This window comes from Condylura cristata, unplaced genomic scaffold (assembly GCF_000260355.1).
Source record: "Condylura cristata isolate star-nosed mole 26May11 unplaced genomic scaffold, ConCri1.0 scaffold00028, whole genome shotgun sequence".
NCBI lineage: Eukaryota > Metazoa > Chordata > Mammalia > Eulipotyphla > Talpidae > Condylura > Condylura cristata.
Window position 1 is genome coordinate 17448687 of NW_004567129.1, and position 15792 is coordinate 17464478.

General features: G+C 51.9%; 2 protein-coding genes across 3 annotated transcripts in view; both read left to right on the top strand.

Annotated features, from left to right (window-relative positions):
• The first annotated feature begins 2213 nt into the window (after positions 1–2213).
• Positions 2214–2949, top strand: AGRP (agouti related neuropeptide). Its single transcript, XM_004690474.2, has 3 exons — positions 2214–2353; positions 2462–2547; positions 2767–2949. The coding sequence occupies exons 1-3, from the start codon at positions 2227–2229 to the stop codon at positions 2947–2949; spliced, it is 396 nt and encodes a 131-aa protein (XP_004690531.1). The 5' UTR covers positions 2214–2226.
• Positions 2950–3685: 736 nt separating this feature from the next.
• ATP6V0D1 (ATPase, H+ transporting, lysosomal 38kDa, V0 subunit d1) overlaps positions 3686–15792 on the top strand; it is a 36215-nt gene continuing 24108 nt past the window's right edge. Inside the window, exon 1 of one of the 2 annotated variants that reach the window (XM_012730694.1) lies at positions 3686–3904. In XM_012730694.1, the coding sequence (XP_012586148.1) occupies positions 3775–3904 (130 nt within the window). In that variant the 5' untranslated portion in view covers positions 3686–3774. The remainder of the gene's footprint in view (positions 3905–15792) is intronic. The other variant, XM_004690475.2, reaches the window with a different exon arrangement.

Sequence of the window (15792 nt, forward strand, 5' to 3'; positions counted from 1 at the left end):
GGGGTACAGACCAGAGGCACAGGGGCGGTGAGAGGACTCACCAGAGACAGAGTGGGGAGCAGAACAGGCAGACTGATGAAATACACTGCTGAGGGGAGCAGCGGGTGAGACAGGAGAGATCTGCTGTGCCATGTGGGTCACCTCCCTGGCCAGGGATCAAACGTGTGGTGCAGTGGCTGCCCATAGCTTAATAGTGCTCAGGCTTAATCCACAGTGCTGTCAGGGAGGCCTTATCCCAATGTGTTTTGCTGGATGGTTTTCTTAACTATCCCCCACACTGAACCTGACAAGGGACCTGGGCTACCCTGTGACTCCATCCTATCTGTCACTGCCCCCTGGGGGCTGATACACCTGTGTTCATGGCCACTAAGCACTTGGCTGGGAGGGAGTCTGCCACCCATCAGAGCATGAGATTTCCTTGTGGGCCTGGTGTGGGTGCTAACCAAGCCCAGTCAGGTACCCGGGGCCACTATCTCAACTCACCTGGGACCAGATTTCACAAGCAGTTCCCGCTCCCCATCACAGCCCCACCACAATTGCCAAGGATGGGAGCAGGGTATGAGGATTACTGATTTAGGGAAAATGCCTCAGGTATTTGGTGGCTCCAAGTGACTCAGCCAGATGGGGGCACAAGAGGTGCTTGATACCTTCACCTGGAACTGGCATCACCCTGAGAAGAGAATGTCCAGGTGAGGTGGGGAGACACCTGGTCCAATACAACCTCTGGAGAAAGTCAACATCGCTGCCCGGGAGGCCTTGCACCAGGTCTGCATTGTGACGGTGAGCAGAGGAGTCAGGGCCATTCTTAACGAGAAACGGAGACGGACCCTTTCCTGGATTATTCAGAGACCACTCAGGAATGACTTTTTCTGATGCCCTTGCCTTGTCCCCGGGGCAGTAGGAGGAGACCCTATGAGCCATTGGAACTGTACCTGAGTCAACCAGAGTGAGCCCATTTGGTGCCTGACCCCAGGACAAATGTTAGTACCCATCTGTGGAAGAAGCTGTCGCAGGCCCATCTTCGGGCCCATGCAACCTGCACTTCAGGACCCACTACTGGCAACAACACCAAGCCCAGGGCCACCAGAGGCCAGTGTTAGGCACCCACCCCTGTGGGAGGACTTCCCGCGGGATCCTCCGGGTTGGACAGCCTGTGAGAATCTGGGCTGTCAAGCCCCTTCATCCTCCTGCTAGCCCTGTTTGCCACTGGGGTCTCAGGGTTGATTCAGCCATGGCCCTTTTTCTCAATGGGCAAGTGTGTGATAAACTGTCCTCCAGAGGGGTGAGGGAAGGCAGGGGTGTGTGGTCCTATATGTCCACAAAAGGGCACTTCTTACCCTGGCCTTGTGCTGAGAAGACCACGCATGGGCACAGGCTTGATAAGGCAGGGCGGAAGAGAGCAACCATTAGCACTAATGAGACAGGCGGCCTGAAAGCTTTTTATTTTGAAGCTGTTTGCCCACCCAGGGAACAATCTGTCCTGTCGCCTTAGCTTCCAGGAACCCCAAGCGGAAAGGGGCTGGGGGCAGGAGCAGGGGTGGGGGTCGTGGAGAAGCCAGGGCGAGAGAAGGAAAGAGGGCAGGGATGGAGGCGGGAGGCCCTGGTTTTGGGTGGGTAGGCTTCTCCCCTTCCTTTTACCCCCCCTGAAAACCCCAGGGTCTAGGTCTGCCCCCCACCCACCCCATTCTGGCCACCCACTTCAATGCTCTTGACCCAAGTTCCTGGAAGCAAAGGCAACAACATGCCACATCGGCTCTGAGTAAGCATGTTCGGGGCCTCAAATTAGATTAAGCTGACAGGGCTGCCTGCCTTGTTATTGCTAATGGTTCCAGCCCAACTCCTAGGTCCCTGCCTCACAGAAATTTGGGGGTCCTGGACACGCATCTTCTTCCCAAATTTTGATTGGTTGTTGATGACCTCACCTAACATTGGGTGCCCAGTAGAGCACCCAAAACCCCGTGTCCAAGGAGAGAAGCTGGCATGAGGGCCCCACCCTCCAGGAAGGGCCCCGCATGTCCTGGCTACAGGGAACAGTCACGTGTGGGTCCTTCATTAGACTTCATCATATAAGCTGAGAACACAGGGTGGCCAGGAATTCTCCAGGATCCAGCAGGTAGACACGTAAGTCATCAGAATCTCTTCTCTGGGGACCTCTCTCCGGGACTGGGTACCTGGAAGGTGCTCCAAGGGCTACCTAAGTGGTGGGTCTCCTTGTTGAGCCAGGCCATGCTGATCACAGTCCTGCTGAGCTGTGTCTTGTTGGCACTGCCCACCATGCAGGGGGCACAGATGGGCTTGGCTCCCCTGGAGGGCATCAGAAGAGCAGACCAGGTTCTGCTTCCAGATCTGCCAGGTCAGTGTGGGCAGAGGGTTGGGACTTGGTAGGTGCCCTCCTTCCCCCTGGCCTGAAAGATGGGTGTTTTGTACCTGGGGGATTCTGCCCTCACATCCTCTGTCCCAGGCCTGGGCCTGCGCCCCACTCTGAAAAGGACAAGTGCTGAACAGGCAGAAGAGGATCTGCTGCAGGAGGCCAAGGCCTTGGCAGAGGTAACTGAGGTGGGGAAAAGGGGTGAAGCCATAGGCCTTGGGAGGGGCTGCGAGGCAGCATGCTCTCTCTTGCCTCCGACCCCTCCCTGGGGCAGCACTGCCGGCCTTTCCTCCCTATGCTGCACCGCCATGGTGCCTAGACTGCAGGTGAGGTGTGGACTTGTCTTCGAGGGCCAACCGCGTGCCGGGGCCCCCCACCCCCGCCCCCCACCGCTGCAGGTGCTGGACCCACAGGGCCGAGAACCGCGCACCCCGCGCCGCTGCGTTCGGCTGCACGAGTCCTGCCTGGGCCACCAGGTGCCCTGCTGCGACCCGTGCGCCACGTGCTACTGCCGGTTCTTCAATGCCTTCTGCTACTGCCGCAAGCTGGGCACCACTGCCAACCCCTGCAGCCGCACCTAGCGCCGGCTGGGCGTCGGGCTGAGCCGCGGGGCGCCAATAAAGGATGGGACCAACCCCCAGTCTGTGGCGTTATTTCGAACTCAGCCCTCGCCGGAGTGGGCGGGGAGGGGGTGCTGCCGAGCCAAGAAACCACACCCCCCAGCCCCACGGCCTGGCCCACCCCGTCTGGGTCACTTACATGAGGGCCGTTAGGGCTCCAGGGGTCGCTGCGGAGCAGGCGGAGGCGGAGGGGAGACGCGCCAGTCCTAGGGGACCTAAAACAATGGTCGGGGGGGCAGGGAGGGGTTGCGGGCGGGGCAAGGGGGTCCCACAGCACGCCAGAGGGGCTGTACCTCAAACACGAGGCCCCAGGGCCTACTGGCAGCTAACTCGACGTGTGACCTCCAGCAAAGTCCGCGCCTCATCGGACCTCGTTTCCCCTCTAGGGGAGGCTGACTAAAATGTCGAGCGAGAAACAGGGTCACTCTCACTGGGCCCCGCTGGTGCCTACAGTACCAGGTGCACAGACCCGGGGCAGACTAGCGAGACCAAATGCAACTCCCGCGTTCACGGGCGCCACCTCGCGGCTGGCCTCGGACACGCCAAGTCGCGCTAGCTAGGGCGCGAGAGGCGCGACTGTCCTCAGTGCGCAAGCGCCAGAGGGCCGGCCCCAGCCCGCGAAAGCAACCGGAAGTTGGGCTTCGCTCAGAGCCCCGCCCCGTTGTGGTCACGTGAGGTGGCTGCGCGTCACCTGACGCCCTGACAGCCCGCTGCGGCGCTGCGTCAGCTGATCTTGGAGTGGCGCTGCGTGCCGGCCGATCGGGGTTCTCCGGTCCCGCCGCAGCCATGTCGTCCTTCCCGGAGCTTTATTTCAACGTGGACAATGGCTATTTGGAGGGACTAGTGCGCGGCCTGAAGGCCGGGGTGCTCAGCCAGACGGACTACCTCAACCTGGTGCAGTGCGAGACGCTGGAGGGTGAGCCGCGGGGCCGGGCTGCTGGGCCTTTCCAGTCCGGCAGGGAGGCTGGCCCGGACCTGAGGGTTCCGAGATCTGGGCCGGGAAACCAGAGGTGGGGCTTCTCGAAGGGCCTGAGAAGTCGGGGAGCCGTGTCACAGAGCCTCTCTGGCAGTCTGGGGCTGATGGCGGGCGCGCCGGAAATGGATCTACCTCCAGCTGAGGCTCAGAGCCGATCCAAACGCGAACAAGGCTCTAAGAACCACAGTGGTTCCTTCGCTCTGCTTGGACTCTCTCTTCCCCTATTACGTCCACTAGGGTCGTTTGGGAGTGGCTTATCGGTGAGAGATGTGTCGTATAAGCTTCTTTGATTTAGCCAGAGAGTTGTCACGTAGCAACGCTTAGGGAAGCTAAGCGGAAAAGTGCTCCACTTTCCCCCAACACATACACCAAGGCCTGCGGTATCTTTCTGCCCTTTCGTTGGTCTGTGGGGTGAACCTTTCTGGGGAATCGCTGAGCCATCTTAGCGAGAGTTTCATCCCCTTGCAGAACCACTGACTGAGTAGAATCTCCTGAGGGTAGTGTTTGGGAGAAAACAAGGGGTAGCCCTGCAAATCTGAAGTTCATATGCAAGTATTTGGCCAATAAGAGTGAAGATCCATAGAGAGAAGCATGTCTGCTGGAACAGGGTTTCTTAGCACGAGGATGGTGAGAGGCTGAATCCTCCTCATTAGTGCACACAATTAAAAAATGGGGTTGATTCCTTGGGGTTGAATAAAACCTCGCATTTATAAAATTAAAGATATCCCTAATCCCAGTCTTTGCCTTCTCTCCTGGCCCCCAGATAGTAGTCAAGGGCACAGTGATTGGGGTGTAAGTTCCCATTCCAGACCCCCAGGTGATGTCCTGGAGCAGAGAGCTGCTAGCCTGTGATTGGTAGCTGGAAGAGGAAGATGGTCAGATGATTCACTCTGGAGAAAATTTTCTAGTCAAAGCTTATTGAGGTTAAAGTGATTGGCATGGGAAAAAAAATCAGTTATTATTTATCCTGCAAACCAGACCAGTAATGTGAAGATACATACCTTTAAAATATTTGTGAACTTTATGGTTTTAACATAACTGCAAGCAAAGTTGTTCCTCTCCCTTTGAGAATGAAGGAGGGGAAGGAGAGGAGCGCATTTTAATGCTGGGTTCTAGAAGCCTGTCAGCAACTTTATTGTCCTCACTGTGGGAAAAGGAGAAACAGACTGAGGATGCCTGGGCAAAGCCAGGCATTTAATATGACTTTTGTGGACTGACTGGAACTGGAGGAATATCTTTAGTGGTTTAAGTTTGAAGGTGAGCATCATTGATTACCTGCTGGTGTTTGGTAAACTTCTGGGCTCTCTCCATTGCCACTGCTGCCTGCCCTTTCCCTTCCTGGAGAGCTGGGCAGAGCCTCCTCCATCTTCCATAAACACATTAGATCTTTTTTTCCTACCTCACTGCTCAGCACCTGCCCCCCTGTGGGTCATGGATGGGTGATCCCCATCCAGACCTGTAGTGTGACAATCAGGGATTCCCTTGATTTGATTTCAGACAAATTCCTTTCCTTCACTCAAGCCATTCCCCCCACTTCTTGGGGTTTGTGGCGTGGTGGATGTTGGAGTTGGACAAATCTGAGCTTGAATCCCAGCCTACCAATTACTGAATGACCCTAAGGTCATCATCCAAGTTATTTAACATCCCTGAACCTTGGTTTCTTCATCTGGTATATTAACAGCATCTATTTCTTTTTCTTTTTTAAGATTTATTTATTTATGATACAAGAACTAGGGTGTAGGCCAGATGTGCAGGGGGTGAGAGGATTCACCAGACACAGAGTGGGGAGCAGAACAGGCAGTTGTACTGAAATACACTGCTGAAGGGAGCAGCAGGCAAAATAGGAGAGGTCTGCTAGGCCATGTGGGTCAGCTCCCTGGCTGGGGATCAAATTAATGCTGTAGTGGCTGGCAGTGGGTTGATAGTGCTGTGTCTTTAACCCTTGTGCCACCAGGGAGGCCCAACAGTGTCTATTTCATACACTTGTGAGATATCAGCAAGCTATTCCATGCCAAAGACTTGTTCCAGCATCAAGGACAAAATAAATGCTAGAAAAATGTCAACTCTTATTTTCAGTATTATCTGTAGGTGCCAGCCCTCTTGTGTCTTCTTGTTCCCATGAAGCCCAGTGAGTCCCACCCTGTAAGACTCAGCCCCAGTGCCACCATCTTTGAATCCTTTTGTGGCCATGCTGGGTGGGCAGCCACAGCACCTGTGCTGTTTGTACTTCTTCGGCTTCTTTTTTAAAGATTTCTTTAATTAAACATACAGAACTGGGGTACAGACCAGAGGTGCAAGGGCAGTGAGAGGATTCACCAGGGACAGATTGGGGAGCAGAACGGGCAGATCGACAAAGTAGGGAGGGGAGTAGCTGGCAGGCCAGGAGAGGTCTGCCGCGCCACGTGGGTCAGCTCCGGGGCAGGCACCAAACTTACCCTGAAGTGACTGCAGCTCGCTTGCAGTGCGGAGCTTTAGCCTGCTGCGCCACCAGGGAGGGCCTGGTGCTTTGGTGCTTCTCAGAACAGAATGTTGGATACCTGGGACCCTGATACTGGAGATGCTCATGACTTTCAGGTTTGGGGGTAACTAGAGAGGAAGGTGTGCCCAGATCCCATTTATCTTCTACCAGAAGGCCTTTCTCCACTTCAGAAGGTGGCACCAAAGGTCTGATATCCAGTCTTTTGCTGCTGGGTGTTTTGAATTCCCCATCTCCATGGGACAGTGAGAAGAAAAAGAAAGGGAGAAGGGGCTGGGGGGAGACAAGGTACCCGCAGTCCCTAGTACTAGCTGAGGGTGTCCTGAGATGTGCAGGGCGTCGGCTGAGGTGTTTGTCCTACAAGTAGAGGTCCTCCACCGTACCCCAGCCTCCTCCTGGATTCCACCCTGGTAGGGCATCTGCTCCTGGCCTTCTCGTGTTTTCTTCGGCACTTGGTCCCTTAGGAACTCTGTTGTCTGTGGGGCCTCGGCCCTTGTCCATCTTGCTTGCTTTTCGCTACTAGACATAGGAGAAGGAACCTGGAGAGGTCTTTCCCCTTTTGAAAATTGAGGGAACAGAGTTGTGTGGCCGCAAAATCACTTTGCGGCTCAAGTGTTTCTGGATGAGTTGAGAAATTCTGGGAGCTGGGTCCTGTGCTGGGGACTGGTGGGGAGGAGAATGTGGGTTCAAGATGAACAGAGAAACATACAAGAGAAAGCGTTCATTGAACGTATAGCTACAGAGCACCCGTTTTTGTGCCTGGCACTGAGAGGCCCTTTGTTTACTGATGTCTCTTGACCCTCATAGTCCTGGGGGTGGTCGTGGGGGCAGGTCGTGGCAGTTACAAGTGTGACCTTTCTGCTTTGTGACTCTGATGCTATATGGCCTTTGTCCTCAATTTCTTCGTATGTAAAATGGTAATAATGATAGCAGCTCCTATTCCTTAGGTTGGTAATGAAAGTTAAAGAAGATCATCCACATAAGACTCATAGCATGGAGTTGACTCGTGGTAAGTGCTGAGTTGGTGGTGTTAGTTGCTGTTACTGTTGCTGTTTTAAAGTGAAATTTATAGCAAATAGACACATACTAAATCACCCATGCTATAGGCAGCAGAGCGGTGATGGTGATGGCAGGGCAGCTCTTTTTACAGAGTGTGACAGGTTAAGGAAGGGACATTGGAACTGAGATGTGGACAAGGGGGAGATGCCCAGGGAGGCTGGGGAAGCAGCTCAGGCAGAGACAGGCCTGGGTGCTAAAGCGACGTTCCAACAGGCATTTGCTTGTTAGGAAACACTTCCCGAAGGCCTATGGTGCCAATCCTTGAGCCTTGTGAAAGAGGCTGGCAGGTTATTTTATTTATTTATTTTTAAAGATTTATTTTATTTACTTGTGCATACAAGAGCTGGGGTACAGGCCAGAGGTGCAGGGGATGAGAGGATCCACCAGAGACAGTGGGGAGCAGAACAGGGTGATCTTCTGGATTGGGGCTTGAACTCATGCTGCAGTGGCTGGCTGACCTAACTTGATAGCGCTGAAACTTTAACCCCTGCATCACCAGAGAGGCCCCCTGGCAGATTATTTTAGGCATTATTGTAGTTCCAAGCCTCTTAACTTCGACCCTGAGTTCTGCCTAAAAGCATCACTATTAATTTGACAAACTAGATTGCTGGGTGAATGAGTGTACAGTTTTTCCACCTGAATTTCCCCTTTTCTTTTCACTTTACCACTATTGTGGATATTGTCAAACAAATGTAAATCAGAAGGAATAGTTTAATTAACCCATGACTAATAATCACCTAGCTGCCACAGTGGTCAAATCTTGTTCCAGTTATCCAACTTGTTCCAGTTATAGTTTTAATTACTTTTCCTCCTAGACAACATACCATTTCATTTGTAAATATTTTGCTGTCTCCTAAAAATGTTATGGCTATCTTAAAAAAAAAAAAAAAAAACAACCCTCTACTGTCCTTCCTCTTTAAGAAGCAGTAAATTGTTAGTGTTATCAACTAAGTGTCATTAAACTATGATCCGCTGGTTTTAGTCAGTGTCGGGCTAGGACCCACGCATTTCCATTGGTGGACTCCATCTCAAGTCTTTTCATGGAAATGTTTCTGTCTCATTTTCCTGGTAATTTATTAAAGAAACTGGGTCCTCGCCCTCCCTCGTGGTGCAGCGGGTTAAAGCACAGCACAAAGAAGCTTAAGCCACTTCCGCATGAGTTCGATCCCCGCCTGCCCCGGAGGTGACCACATGGCGCGGCAGACCTCTCCTGACCCGCCCGCTGCTCCCCTCAGCAGTGTACTTCGTCGATCTGCCTGTTCTGCTCCCCACTGTTGCTGGTGAATCCTCTCACCCTCCACATCTCTGGCCTGTACCCCAGTTCTGTATGAATAAATAAATAAATCTTTAAAAAAAAGAAACTGGGTCCTTTGCGTTTAGATGTTCCCTCCGTCTCAGTTAGCTGATTACATTCCTCAGTATGATTTGACATATTCCTCTGTCCCTTGTTTTTTTTCTCTGTGAATTGATAGATCTAGAGGCTTAGTTAGATTCTGTTTATTTATTATTATTATTTTTAATGAAAATTTACTGTTTACACTTCACTGGGGGGCGCATACTCCCCGATCCTCTTTTGGGGGCACAAGGAGTCATGGACATGTATTGCCTAAACCATGATTTCCTCAGGGGTTGCAAAGTGACAATATTCTGATTCTATGCTTCTGCCTGTGATTGCAGGCTTGACTACTTCTATACCTGGCAACTTCCAGTACTGTTTGGTTACCCGGAGCGACAGTCTATGTGTAGGGGAGACAGGATGAGTGCTTGATTTCTTGCCAAATTTGCCAGGTCTCAAAGTAATAAGTTGGTTTTCCAAATCCTCTAAAACTGACTAGGAGGTTAATTTGTTCTTTTTTTGGGGCAATTTATTTTGGGGGCTTCTTTTTTAACTTCATTGAACTTAGATTTTCTCTGGTCAGTGAGACGTCGTTCAATAGCCTGTCTTTTTTTTTTTTTTTTTTTTTTAAAGATTTATTTATTTATTCATACAGAACTGGGGTACAGGCCAGAGACTCAGGGACGGTGAGAGGCTTCACCAGAGACAGAGTGGGGAGCAGAACAGGCAGATTGACGAAGTACACTGCTGAGGGGAGCAGCGGGCGGGTCAGGAGAGGTCTGGCTCGCCATGTGGTCTCCTCCGGGGCAGGCGGCAGGCAGGAATCGAACTCATGCGGAAGTGGCTTCAGATTCTCAGTGCTGTGCTTTAACCCGCTGCGCCACCAGGGAGGGCCTCAATAGCCTGTCTTTTTAACACAACTCTATGTAACTTCTTTACTTCTGGATGATAGTGTGTGTTTGTTTTCTGATCTTATATCCATGTCCTGATCCACACTTAAGAGTTTTCATTTCCCTTTGGAGACTTGGTTCTTTGTTGTGGAAAATGATGTTCAAGTCCACAATCTGAGTCTTATTGCTACTAAGTCGATCATTGTTTCTAGGATATTTTCCCCCTATGGATTATTACTCAGACACTTGGAAAATATAGAAAAGCGCATGGCTTGCTGGATAATATGGCCTCACTTCAGCTAATGGCACCAAATGCCAGTTCCCTAATTTGGAATGGGGTCTCTACCTGACACTTGTCTCTGGGACAGCTCCTTCCTGTTGTAAAGAAATATAATGAACATTTAGGACGAGGAAGGGTCAGTGAGTTAAGATGCTTGGGGATGACTGGTTGAGGAACTCACATATGTGTTGTCCTGGTGTCTTCAAGATCACTTTACCTCTCTCTGTTCTGAGAGACTTGTCTTCTTTCCATTACAACATCTGCATTTCAACACTATTTCACAAGGGACAACTTCTTACAGGAAGGAGAAAGTGAGACTCTTGGCTGGGCCTGGTTAACCACCAGCCCCAGGAAATTGTAGATATAAGTACAGATGGGTCTTCCATAATCAACGAGTCATCGGCACTCATTGTCCTGTGACTAGGAAAGTGCCTGGAAAGTTAGACATTGGCTATTAGAGGGCTGCCAAAGCCGGGGGCTTGGCTGGTGGTACACGGGGTTAAGCACTACCAAGCTATCTGTAGCCACTGCAGCACGAGTTGGATCCCTCACCAGGGAGCTGACCCACATGGTTCAGTAGATCTCTCTTGTCACTCCCATTGCTACGCTAAGCAGTGTATTTCAGTGAGTCAGCCTGTTCTGCTCCCCACTCTGTCTCTGGGGAATCCTCTCACACACCCCCACCCCTGCAGCTCTGGCTTATACTCCCGTTCTTGTATGCATAAATAAATAAAGTAAATCTTTTTTTTTAAATAAAAGGCTTGCAGAAGCCACAAGAAGGACTGTTTGCTGAGTATAGGGGTTGATTTTGGCCTCTAGCTATACCCATATTTTGAAAAGTGGGTTGCAGGTTGGGGCTACACTGGAGGTAGGGAGAACAATTTGCAGGGTCTGGTATTAATCCAGGCCAGAGGTGACTGCAGTTAGGTTTTAGGCGCTGGTAGGGAGCACTGTGGGCGAATTTTAGGAAAAAGAGTTGATTGGATTTGAGGGTTAGATGAGGAGACTGAGGAAAAAGGATGAGTCAGGGCTGATGTCCTCATCTCTGGCTTAGGCAACTGTGTAGGTGGCAGAATGAAATGATTGTGGAATGTGGAAGGAGCCAGTTGGAGTATGAGAGGGTGGAGGAGAGGGACCTGGGAGCCATTTGAGTGGAGATGTGGAGGCTGTCATGCTCAGGTGTAAGAACTGAGTCTGGGAGAACCAGGGCTAGCTGTGTGGCCACTGTGACTGAGAGAGTTGGGAGAGTAGAGGCCCAAGATGAGATCCCCCCACTGAGAAAGGCATAGGGGAGGTGGTCCTGCCGAAAGGGCCAAAAACAGGCCTTCCCTGAGAGGTGGGTCACCCCGGAAGAGAACCCAAAAAAGAAGGTGAATGCCAAACCTAGCCAAGAGATGGAAATCAAGTTGGACAGCTTCTGTATGACGTTGCCATTCGGAGATCATTGGGCACTTCAGCGAAAACAGCGGGAACGGCAGCCGGCAGCAGGGTCTAGGCTGGGTGGACAGCGGCAGGCAGAGCAGAGCGCACTGATGAACTAATCCCAGCTCAACCTCTAGCCAGCTTTGTGACCTGGGCAAACCATTTATCCTCAGCTGTACAACAGAAATCTTTTTTTAAAATTTATTTATTTATGCATACAAGAACTGAGGTACAGGCCAGAGGTGCAAGGGGTGAGAGGATTCACCAGAGACAGAGCGGGGAGCAGAACAGGCAGGTTGACTGAAATACACTGCTGAGGGGAGCAGCGGGTGAGACAGGAGAGGTCTGCTGCACCATGTGGGTCAGCTCCCTGGCAAGGAACTGAGCTCGTGCTGCAATGGCTACGGACAGCTTCATAGTGCTGTGCTTTAACCTGTTGCGCCACCAGGGAGCGACACAACAGAAATCTTAATAGGACCTCTCTGAGGTGGTTATAGGCTGTGAGCACAGGGCCTGGTGCTGAGTGAGCAGACAGAGAAGCCACTGTGCTCACTCCCTGCTGTCATGCCTAGTGGCAGGTGCCAGGCCGAACCTTGAGTGGGTAATGTAAACATGGCATCCAGGCTTTGCATGGGCACAAGTGTGCCTGTCTATTAGGCAGACCCTGGACATCAAAACTGCCTTGGATGTACAGTGGGCCCAGGGTACTTTTGGGGTAGGTGGGAGCAGCTATTCAACAGCTTATGGGTGCAGCGTTTCTTCCTGGAGTGGCAAAAATGTCTAAAACTGGTGGTGGTTGCGCAACTTAATGAATACACTAAAAGCCATTGAATTGCTGGCTCTAGATGGGCAGATTGTATGTCATGTGGATTATGTCTCAGTAAAGTTCTTAAAAAAAAGAAAGAAAGAAAACAAGCCAGACCAAGGAAGAGGGAAGAAGGAGCAACGTTACTAGTCTCAGAAACATGAAACTGTAGGCTTGCAGAAGCACCCCAGGAACTAGGCAAGAAAGCCATGCGTGTTAGGGACGTGCAGGGACTGAGTGAGGGGGTGTGTCACACCCTTTCGTGAAACTCCCTGGGTGTCTTCAGCCCAGGAGGGGTGAGGGTTAGGGTTAAAACAAAAACAAAAACAAAAACAAAAAAACGGCAGAGCTCCCTCGGGGAAGGATGTGGGCAGTGCAGTTGCAGGTCTCAGGGGAGAGAACGTGGGCTAAACTGGGCAGGGCTGATATTAGGGGACAGGAGAGACAGACAGACAGGGACATGACACAGAACAGCCGAGGGGATGAAACCTATAAGATTGGGCCTGTTTTCACTAGGAAAGGGAGTGAGAGGACTTGGGAGTCCAATGACTGACCGAGGAAGCGACTGGGTGCTTGGGGCTGCTTCTGAGGCTGGGGCCTCTGGTCAAGGCTTGGGCATGGCCAGGGTGGTGGAAAGGAAGGTGGTGTTCCGTCTCAGAAGTGCTGAGTTGGAGAGGATGAGGGGGACGGCTGTGTGGGAGCTCAGGGGAAGTAGCACTCGAGACACCAATCTGGAAGTCTTCAGTGTGCTGACTGGCCGCAGTCCAGCCCACGCCCGGCCATCTGTTGGCTTGCAGCCAGGGCAGGCCTCCCTTAGAAGCCGAGTGCTGCCCATGAGTCCTGCCAGGAGGCTGGAGAGCAGCCTGGACAGCGTGCCAAGTGACCACAGGCGTGACCTGACGAGGACACCTGGCAGGGAGCCTGATTTGGCAGGCAGAGCAGGGAGAGTGAGAGCCAGGGACTCCCCTCCAAATCCCTGCCTTGTCTCCTCTATGACTGGGCATGGTAGGTTTTTGGGATTTGGATTTTTTTTTTTTTGACAAAACATCATTTTGTTAAGTTCTGAAAATAAAGTCAGTGAAAGGTGGCTCTGTGTAGACTGTCAGGGGCACATTTTCACCACCTTCCTAAAACACTGCCTGTGCATACGACGCTGTGTGACTCCGCAGGCCCTAGCTTAGCCCAGCATGGCACGTCCAGGTGTTCACGCCAGTCCCCGTGGTCACAGCAACCTGTCGGAACCAGTGGGCCCTCCATGGACAAACCAGAAGCCGTGGAATTCTATGCATGTGCTCAAAAGCATGAAGTTCCATAAAGACTGACTTAGAAATATATTGTTTGGCAAAAGATGCAAAGCATCACATATTAGATATTCCCATTCTAGTAGAATATGAGGTGGAATACACAAGGAAAAGTGTTGGGAAGAATGGATCCAGAGTTTAGCATGTGGGGAGGAGGGATGGTGAAACTGGCCGGGGTGGGGGGGTGGGGGAGGTAACATGTCATTTTCAAAATTTTCCCGCTCATCCATGGTTTGAAGGTATTGTGGTGAAATGTTTCATAATAAATATAAAGTGTCCAGGAGAAATAAGGAGAACTAGGACATACAGGTTTGCAGAGGGAAGGTTGTCATACCCAGTGAGTGTTGGCTGACCCTGGAGCATTTGAATGGCTTGCAGATTTTGGGCCCATCCTGGGGCTGTTCTGAGTCTTAGGGAACAGCCACTAAGCCCTTCTCTTTACACTTCTCAGCTTAGGGGGTGCTGGAGGGCTGGGCAGTTCAAGACACCAAGGCGTAAGTGCCAGGTAGAGCTTCCCTGCTCACCTCTTACCTGGTTCTTTCTCTCTCTTTCCCCTGTCTCCTCCTCCCTATTTCTTGTTTTCCCTTCGCTGATTACATCTTGTCCTGGTATATACTTTAGCCTGATTTTATCTGGGAAACTATGTATGGTCAAGACAGTAACAGTCCACACAGCTACTGATAAGGCTTATGTCGCAAGCACTGCCCCAGGGGTTATGTGAAAACTTGCTCTGGGAAGCAATAACACCCTTTTGAGAGGATTTTCTTACTGACATCTTGGGCCTGGTTTCTAATGGCCTGAACCCTAAGCTAGTGCCTGAACCCACACCTAGCACATTTTAAAGTAACTGTAGCATAGGCAGATATTGGAGATGAGGCTTTCTGGCTGACCAGGGTTTCTGGGTGGCAGAGAGGGAAAGGTGCTGTGTTTTCAACATTTTGCATAAGACCCTTCTGGAACATATTCGTCTCACTTTCCCACTTTCTTAGCAGCGCCTGTTGAACCAAGCAGAGCTCCTTCCGCCTGAAGGCTGTTAGCCTTGAAATGAGGAGCAGAACTGCTGTCTGTGAGGCCTGGGGCCGCTGCTATCAGTTTTAGGCCTCGATTCCTGTCAGGCCACATGCTCACCCTTCCTGCTGAGGCCAGGGCACCTGCTGTAGCGCCGCAGTCCCTTCCTCTAACTTCAGACCTTGTGCTTGAGGCCCAGCTGCCAGACACAGGCCTAGCCAGACCTGTTTCAAGGGTCTGTATCAAGAACACCCAGGTGTGAGGACAAGATACAGCTCGCATACTCCTCTGCACCTGCTCAGGGTTGGGGCGCGCTGGGGCCTCTCTGGGTCTCTTGAGATCTGGATGAGGCTAGGCACTAGGCCAATGTTGGCACCCTTTCTGGCCAGCTGTGTAATGCTGCGCTCGTGGCTTGAGACCTCAAAGCTTATCAACTCCCCTGTAAAATGGAGCAGAAGTCAACTTGCAGGTTGTTAGGGTTCACACCGGCAGCACGTTGCCTGGCCTGAGTGGGTGCTTAATGGATCAAGACATTTATATGTTTAGGTGAGTGACAATTCTTCACTGAACTGACAGTACTGGTTGGCTGTGGGGACCAGGGAGGAGGGCTGAGGCCTCCCTCCTAGAGGGGTGCATTGTGTCCTAGATTGTCCCAATTTAGACAGTGTTAGGCAGTAGAGATGGGGACAGAGAGGGGGGTAAAGGGAGACTGGGGAGGCCCTGATGAGCTGGAAGGGCTGGGGGATTCCTACTGCCTCCATGTCCTTTTCGGTCTTCCACCTCAAGCGGCTGTCTCCGCTGACCCAAGACACACAGGTTTCTCGTGCCCAGACTCAAACCCACCTGTCCATACCCTGGCACTCCCAGACGCATGTCCGCCTTGGGCCTCGTCCCTGTTCTGTATGACACCCTCCTGTGTGGCTCTGCAGAGTCGGTAGCCTACTTCTCCAAGCGCATGGGTGGTTGAGGACATTCGGATGATTAAATTGGAGGGGTGGGGCCCTCCCTGGTGGCACAAGGGTTAAAGTGCCTCACTGTGAGTTGCTTCAGAGCCAATCCCAGTTCCATCCCAGCCAGGGAGTGGACCCATGTGGCTCCTGTCTGGCCGCTGCTCCCCTCAGCAGTGTATCTCCCTCAGTCCGCCTGTTCTGTTCCCCACTCTGTTTCCGGTGAATCCTCTCACCTCCTGCATCTCTGGCCTGTACCCCAGTTCTGTTTGCATAAATAAATAAATAAATTGGAGGGGTGAGC

Coding starts and splice junctions, on each gene's coding strand:
- AGRP (XM_004690474.2), top strand. CDS start 2,227: ATGCTGATCACAGTCCTGCTGAGCTGTGTCTTGTTGGCACTGCCCACC. Junction 2,354..2,461: donor TCTGCTTCCAGATCTGCCAG/GTCAGTGTGGGC, acceptor CCTCTGTCCCAG/GCCTGGGCCTGCGCCCCACT. Junction 2,548..2,766: donor AGGCCAAGGCCTTGGCAGAG/GTAACTGAGGTG, acceptor CCACCGCTGCAG/GTGCTGGACCCACAGGGCCG.